This window comes from Chiloscyllium plagiosum, chromosome 21 (genome assembly GCF_004010195.1).
Source record: "Chiloscyllium plagiosum isolate BGI_BamShark_2017 chromosome 21, ASM401019v2, whole genome shotgun sequence".
NCBI classification, from domain to species: Eukaryota; Metazoa; Chordata; class Chondrichthyes; order Orectolobiformes; family Hemiscylliidae; genus Chiloscyllium; species Chiloscyllium plagiosum.
In genome coordinates, this window is record NC_057730.1 from 42,697,021 (window position 1) to 42,705,452 (window position 8,432).

The 8,432-nt window shown below is 41.4% G+C and overlaps 1 protein-coding gene across 4 annotated transcripts in view; it reads left to right on the forward strand.

The window, feature by feature from the left end:
• sdk1a (sidekick cell adhesion molecule 1a) overlaps window positions 1-8,432 on the forward strand; it is an 856,101-nt gene that overhangs the window by 763,002 nt on the left and 84,667 nt on the right. For all 4 annotated transcript variants that reach the window (XM_043711901.1, XM_043711903.1, XM_043711902.1 and 1 more), the window contains one exon: window positions 476-611. In XM_043711901.1, the coding sequence (XP_043567836.1) occupies window positions 476-611 (136 nt within the window). The remainder of the gene's footprint in view (window positions 1-475; window positions 612-8,432) is intronic.

Sequence of the window (8,432 nt, forward strand, 5' to 3'; positions counted from 1 at the left end):
CAAAGGAGAATTGTACAATTTTCCCAAGAGAAAGAAATTGCAGGGCTCTGGGGAAAAGGAGTGAGTTTGGAACTTGATGAGTTACTCTTGCAGACAGCCAGCACAGATAATGAGGAACTAAATGGCCGCCTCCTGTACTGCAATCAACCTTTGATCGTATGACTACAATCACAGGTGACTTTTCTGCTCTTTTTTTATGGTATTTCAGGCCACTGTGGTGATACCATTCACTGCCCCACATTGAATCATCTATTTTTTGTTACCTGGGGTTAAGTAGTTTCCATTTGTATGGTTAATGCTTCTTCAGTTATTTTATTTACATAGTAATCAATTTGAGGGGTAGATTAATGTTTTGGCAATAGAGGCAAACAAATGTATTAATAAGGCAGAAATAAAGCACATCGTGAACCAGGTAAATCAACGTGATAACATGGAAACACATCGAGAATAATTTCTATAATTTCTTTCTTCCTAGTCACCAGAGGAAGAAGGTTTAAACGGCATATTGTTGGGATTTCGGATTTACTACAGGGAGCTTGTGTATGAGGATATGCCACGATTCAACATCCAGTCCACTGGGGATCCTTCTTCACTGCAGACAGAGTTAGCTCGTAAGTAACAACTGATGACAGACAGATCTGTGGACAGCCTTGAATTAATTCAAAAATATTTTGTTGAAGCCTTTTGTTGTTTTACTGCATGTGTCTGCAGGACTTTAAAGGCTGACTGCTTAGTTTAGACTGTGTGTCTAACTTAATAGTGTCACTTTTGATAAAAACAATAAAAATGCAAATATTGCTTATATTTAAACATATAGCATCATTATCATATCAATTCTGGAATTCACAATTCACGGTTCAGTGATATATACTTTTCTGACTTGACAGATCTAACACTTGTGTTGATTGGAGAAGACTATGACCTTCCTTTAAATGAGAAGTATTTCTTGTTAATTGCTGCCTCGCAGGTGTTTTTAGTCAGAATTTGAATAAATTAATCATGGATTTATAGCTACACTGAGGCTGTTTACACAGCATTTTTATGAAAATGGTCAACTTCACTTTTATTCCTCTGCCATAATTCATGGTTCAGATAGTGATGTATTCTACATCTTAATGTAGTATCATATTTTTATGTGTGTCACATCCAAAACAACTGAAAATACCTCAATGCATTTAATGAAAGAGAAAAATATTAGGCAAATGTGAATTAACTTCATGGACCTACATTATAACCTCCCAATATGCATTCCATCTCAGAAGAGGAATAAAGGATCAGCCTGCAGTGTCTTTGGGCATCATTAACATAAATAGCCTGAGCTATTGCCATAAGTTGTGCTCCACAGGCAGCTCCCCTGAGCAAGATAATCAACTATAAAACATCTGGTTCACCAGGAACAACCTTTAAATAACTCTAGCAGGTTGTAGGGGCTGAGGGATTGCAATTCCTGTACAGTTGTAGAAGATCTGCTGCTCCTCATCACTCTGAGTTGGGGCTCTTAAACAAAACCTCTTTTATTAAATTATCTGACATTGATGGTCTTTTTTAAGGTGAGGTATAGTTGTGCTAAAGAATTGGGTGTGAGAGAGAGAGAGGGTCATTGTCTTCCCCACATATTGCCAACTCATTCCGCATTGAGGTCATTTAGTGAGTATTATATGTTTTTATGGGGTATAGCAATTGTTTAAGTACTCACCCAGAATGCTAAATTTTAGGTATCTGAATCTAGATGCACATTGTCCCACTAATGAATTCTAGGCTTGGGCTTCTTTTTACGCTTAAAAAGAAGCATAACACTTGCAAAGTTTTAACCTTGTGACTTTTTTCTGTGAGTGCATTCGTTGCTGTAAGTACTCCCATTTATAGAGAACTAGCAGTGTCATAAAGCAAAGTCCACAATTCAGCTGCTTTATGTAGTAGTTCAGGGAAAAGGGAGAAAACATGTCTTTTTTCTAACTTCCCTATGCTAAAAGACATGCTGATGATCAACATGTGATTTTGCCCAGCTGGGAGTCACACTATCACAGCCCCAGATATCCAGCTTTGGATTGGATTTAGATCATGAGCAGGAATGCAGGTTAAAGAGAGAAAAGCAATAGAGGGCGCGAGTTGGAGTCAGGAAGAGACTGCACATTAGAGTTGGAAAAGGGGAGAGACCGCTCCAAAATGGGACCAAATAGGTCTCATAGCTACCACAGACTAACATGAAACAATGTTAAACAAATCTCACAACCCTCAATAAGATTGCAAGCCCGGGTACCAGCGTTAAAATGAAACAATGTGAAAGGGTACTTACTGGAAATGACTAAGTAGGAGAAATAATGAAACAAAAATTTAGAAATTGTAGTATTAAACCCAAGACAAGTTTATTATTGCACCACAGGAAGAGTCCATGAATTTCTCTTCATTTACACTCTCACTTATAAATTATGCATCTTTAGCTAAATAAGTATATTCTTTTTCAATGCAGAAATGCAAAGTCAGTGCCCTTTGGCACTTTTAAGATTTCAGTTTGAAAGCAGCAATGAAATATTAAATGCTTTTCAAGATGTTGGTCAAAAATTATTCTAGCATCTAATTCTGTTGGTCAGCCCTTGTTAACATAACTTGTGTGTTTTCTTTTCCTATCTCCCCAATGTGTTGCACTAGCTAGATTGCCGTGTCTCTTTGCAGCATGCACCAAAACACAGACATTCTGAATTTAATGCTTTCACTGCAAGGGTCTTAATCCCAAATACGAAGTGAACAGGATAATGTTAGCTTACATTTGTCAAGTTAATAATCACAGCACTAAATGTTGAGTTAGGGCACGCATTTGAATGATGTACATTTGCAACCACAAGGTTCCTGTCACTGAACTTGTAATTTCAACACTGTGAGGAAAGTGCAAGCAAACATAGATGGAGCGAAGATCAGAGGTGCAGCCATTTCAGTTATCCTGATTTCAATGCAGGGCAGCATTCAGCTGAAAAACAGAAAGAAATGGCAACAGGCCCACCCTTAGCATGTAGAAGTAGGGTATTGCAAAGCAGGAAACTGAGAACCCAAGGAATGGTCAATGGTATTTGGTGATAGGGTGGTTTTTGCTCCTGTTAGTCCCCCAATGAATCTTCTTTTTAAAAAGGAAAGCAAAAACCATCTGACCTGTTCTAGCACCTGGAGGGAGAGCTGCAACAACTTCTCTGCACAACATTAATACACCAGTAATTGGAGCATTCAAACGGAAAATCTAAACAAGAATCCACTAGCTTCCAGCAACATTCTGACTTGCTCAGAGGAGAAGATTAAAATTAGGACTTTGACAAAGAGAGCAGGACTTCATCAGGAAAATCTCCTGAATGTTTTTAACTGCCTGGTAGTTTGATTACATCTGGGAATCTGTTTCAGAACAACATCAGCTTTGGAGCCAAATTAAATTCTCTGTTCAGGAATGCATTTTGAATGTGAGATGCCCAATTGAAATTGATCTGAAAAAGATCTGTGTAACATGCTGGCCTGATTAGGAGATTTAATTTTCATACTGCTTCCTGGACTGCTTCATTTTCACATAGCAAAATCTCAAATCAGCATTCAGCAAAAATATCTCCCCGAACATATTGGTCTCTGCTCACATAGTTACTTAGCTTACATAGTAGATGTGAATGCATATTCCACTTTGAATACATCCCATGTCATCATTTATGCTGTTGATGAAAAAAATGTGATGACAGATGTGACCTGAATAACTCACTCTGTGTTCAGCATTTTCCAGGTTACCTGTATTGGTGTTAAAATATATGAAAAGAGGCTTTCAGGCAATCTAATAAATTTTTCTAGGGTCATGAAAAGGATTGAGAAAGTTGATCCAGGTGTATTCTTTTTACTATGTTGAAGGATTTAGAAACTAGGTGACACAGGAATTCTCCATATCTCTCTCTTAAGTTGGTGATCCTTTACTTTGAAACTGAATTCCCAATCATAAGTAATGGAAGGTGTCATCAACAATGCCTTCACGCAACATCTTTTTAGCAACAACCGTAATCACTGACTCCCAGTTTGGGTTCTGCCAGGGCCACTCATTGCATCCCTTGTCCAAACAGGACTGAATTCCTGAGGTGAGGTGAGAGTGACAGTCCTTGAAATCAAGGCCGCATTTGATCAAGTGTGGCATCAAGGAGCCCTGGCAAAACTGGAATTGATTGGAATCAGAGGCAATTTTTTGCTGGTTGGAGTCATAACTGGCACACACAAAAATGGTCGTGGTTTTTGGAGATCAGTCATCTCATCTCCAGGACATTTCTGCAGGAGTTCTTCAGGGTAGTATCCCAGGCCCAATCAGCTACAGTTGCTTTATCAGTGGCCTTCCTCCATCGTAAAATCAGAAGTGGAACGGTTTGCCAATAATTGCACACTGTTTAGCATCATTTGCGACGACTCAGATACTGAAGTAGTCTGTGTTCAAATACAGCAGGATTTGAACAATATCCAGGCTTGGACTGACAAGTAGCAAGTAACATTCACACCGTACAAATGCCAGGCAATGGAGATCTTCAATAAAAGACAATCGCATCACCGCCCCCTTGACATTCAATGATGTTACCATCAGTCATTCCTCCACCATCAACAGCCTGGGAGTTATCATTGACCAGAAACTCAACTGGACTTATTATATAAATATAGTAACAACAAAAGTTGGTCAGAGACTTAAAATTCCACAATGAATAACTCAGCTCCTGACTCCTCAAAACTTGTTCACCATCTATAAGGCATAAGCCAGAAATGTGATGGAATCTTCCCCGCTTTCTTGGATGGGCACAGCTCCAACAACACTCAAGAAGCTTGACACCATCCAGCACAATGTAGCCCACTTGTTTGGCACCACATCACCAAGCATCCACCTCCTCTGCGATCGGGTCTCAGTAGCAGCAGTGTATACTATCCACAAGATGTATTTTAAAAATTCCAAGTCCTTCAACAGCACCTTCCAAACCCACTGCCACTTCCATCTAGAAAGACAAAGACAGCAAATACACGGGATCACCACCAGCTGCAAATTGCCCTCCAAACCACTCACTATCCTGACTTGGAAATATACCACCTTTCCTTCACTGTCATCAGGTCAAAATCTTGGAATTCCTTCTCTAAGGACATTGTGGATCTACCAAATGAACTGCAGCGGTTCAAGAAGGCAGCTCACCACCACCTTCTTGACTGCCAATAAATGCTGGCCAGGCAGCCAGCAATGCCCTCTTTGAACTGTAAGCTAAACATTTACATCCTTCTTAAGTAGGCAGACAATACACAGGACTCCAGATATATATTCAGTGTCCCTGTAAATAAATGATAAAATTCTACTGTCTTCTGAATTCTTGCTGTACCGAATACCAACGTTCTGTCAGTTATGCTATAACTGTATGCTGTATGATCCTGGTATTTAATTTTATCCTCAATCTCTGGTCAGTAACTTTAAGACACATTCAAGAGGAAGAAAATAGCAAAAATAATTGTATGATGGCTAGTAGTTCCAGGAAGAGAAACTTCAGTCATTAAGATAGATTGAGGGAATTGGGACTGCTCCCCTTGCAGAGGAGAAGGCTAAGACAAGATCTGATAGAAGTTTTCAAAGTAAATAAATGTGGTAGAAGTTTTCAAAGTGGACTTCAGAGACTAAATCGGGAAAAACTGTTCCCACTCATTAAGGAATAAAGAAACAAGGGTCAGATTTAAAGTGATTTGCAAGAGATTCAAGATGCAGCAGTCTGAAAAGTGTGCTCTGTTGGGCTCTGTGACTTACCCCAGGCAAGGTGGTCTCCTACCTCTTTCCCCCTCCCCCACCCACCACTCCCATTAGGCACCCCTGAGGACACCTTTTAGTACAAAGCAGGAAGAGCACCTACAACCCTTTAAATTAGGATTTGGAGGCTCTGGAGTCAAGATGAAGACACCTAAAAGACAGGGAGCTAGGGGTGTGCAGCAGGGCAGGGCACTCCCATAGTGTGACGGGCACACCCGCAGCTGCTGCTTCGACTCCTGTGGCGGCACCGTTAAGCTCAGTGGAGCAGGAGCTCCTACTCACGGAGTTTGTAAAACTCTGTGAAAAAATCAAAACAGCGCTGGAACCGATTACTGCCATGCTGACAAAGTATGAGCAGGATATCTGGGCGTTGGATCGGTGTGTGGAAGCAGTTAAGCAAAGGGCAGCGGCCTCGGAGACCGTGATGGAGAACTCTGAGGGGCGGATCCGAACCTTGGAAGGCCACGTTCGGGCCTAGCTGGAACAAGTTGACAACCTCGAAAATCGAGGTCGAAGAAAAAACTTAGGTGTCATGGGTCCTCCGGAGCGGGAGGAGGGCAAGAACCTGGCTGAGTTTCGTGAGAGACGGCTTCCAGAGTCGCTGGGGCTGGAGTTCGAGCCGGGTTGGGTGAGTGTGGAGCAGGCCCACTGGATCGTGATGCGCAGGTCCAGGTCAGATCAGTGCCCCCGCTCGGTCCTAGTGCGACTCCGGCTCTATAAAGAAAAGCACTTAATAGTGAAACGTCCAGAAGACTGGGAAGAGATCCACAGGCTTTGGTTTATAAAGGTTCGAGGATAATGTTTTTTCAAGACTTTTCTGGAGCCATAATTAAGAAAAGGAAGACTTTTGACAATGTTAAGAAAAAATTAAGAGACTTAATATTCAATATTCTTTGAGGTACCCCACAGTACTACGCTTTAATTATGGGGGATCTATCTATAACTTCGACTCAGCAGAAAAAGCAGAAGAATTTGTGGACTCGCTGAAATAATAGACTTGCGCCGAGGAGGAAAGAGGAAAAGATATGTGCAGACAATGGCATAATTTTTATTATCTTCTCTTTCTTTACTCTTTTCCCTTTCGTGGTCTTGGGCCTTATAGGCTTAGTTTTGCTTTGGTGTAAAATCTGGCTTGTTTTATGTTGTATCTGTTTGGCAGTTATCTGTTATTTTACTGTTCTATTTTTCTGGGTGAGGAGTGGTTACTTCTTTGGTGTAAAGATGTATGGGGTTGAGATGTGGAGGGGGAGGGGAGGGCATCCATTGTTAATTTGTAGGAGTGTAAATAACATTCTTTTTTCCATTGCCTGGGTTTGGAGCGCGGTCTTAACTGGAAGGAGCCAGGATAGCTGTAATATTGAGTGTGAATGACCCCTATGGGTGAGGGGTGCGATCGCTGGAGATTTGTAGTTTTTGTGTTTATTTGTTCAAGTTAGGAGTAGTGTTAGTTTCTTAGTTTTAATAGTGTTTGTAGCAATAGTCTTTAGATTTGATAAAGTTTTCTTTTCCACTCGCCACATATTGAATGGGCTCCTTCCTCTTGGGGGACCGCGGGCTGTAGTGTGCGGTCATGGCTAGCGATCTGTTCAGATGGTGAACCTGGAATATAAAGGGGAGCCATTCCCCATTAAAAGGAAAAAGGTGCTCTCAAATCTTAAGAAGGAAAGGGTTGACATCGCTCTGCTGCAAGAGACACATTTAACCGATCGGGAACATCTGAAGTTACAGCGGGGAGCATACAGTAAGGTAAGGTATGCTTCTCCTCCTTCAACTACAAAAGCAGAGGAGTGGCCACACTGGTACAAAGGAACCTCCCATTTTAGGTGATAGATCAGGTCAAGGATGAGTATTGACGATTTGTCATTCTCAAGGTTCTGATACTGAGAAGAGTATGGCATCCTGAACGTTTACTGTCCCCCAGCTCATCCTCTCAAATTTTTAGATGACGCGGTCTCTAAATTAATGGCTGTTGGGGTGTGCCATACAATTATAGGAGGAGACTTTAATCGTCTCATGGACCTGGGGTAGACAGGATGCCATGGCTTCTGTCGAGTACACCCCTGCAGTCTAGACAATTAGTGGACTTGAGTAAGGAGTTGGGGCTAATGGATGTGTGCAGGTGTCTCCACCTGAATGGGAGGGATTTTACCTTTTACTCCCATCTGTACAAATGCCACACAAGAATTGATATGTTCTTTGTTCCATTGGTTTGTTTGAACTTGGTGTTGGCCTGCAGGGATGGGAGCATAACTATTTCAGACCATGTGGCAGTGTATTTGGATGTTAAGGCGAAGGATAGTGGAATAGACACACGATACTGGCACATTGATCCGTTTTTGTTGAGGGATGGCAACTTTGTACAGTACATCACAAGGGAGTTCAGGGCTTTTTGAGACATCAATCGGGATACGGCCAGTAATCCATCGGTGCTTTGGGAGACCACCAAGACGTATTTAAGGGGTCTGATTATTTCATACTCAACAATGAGAACGGAGGGGATCCAAGATGGCGGCGACCCAGTAAGACTGAGTCTATAGTGCTCCTCCCAAGACTTGGGCACAGTGGGTCACCTACCCCCTACCAAGCTCACCAAATCATTTATAAATCATTTATAATAGTTTAGTAACTCAATTAGTTGTGTAATATTACATTTAAACAA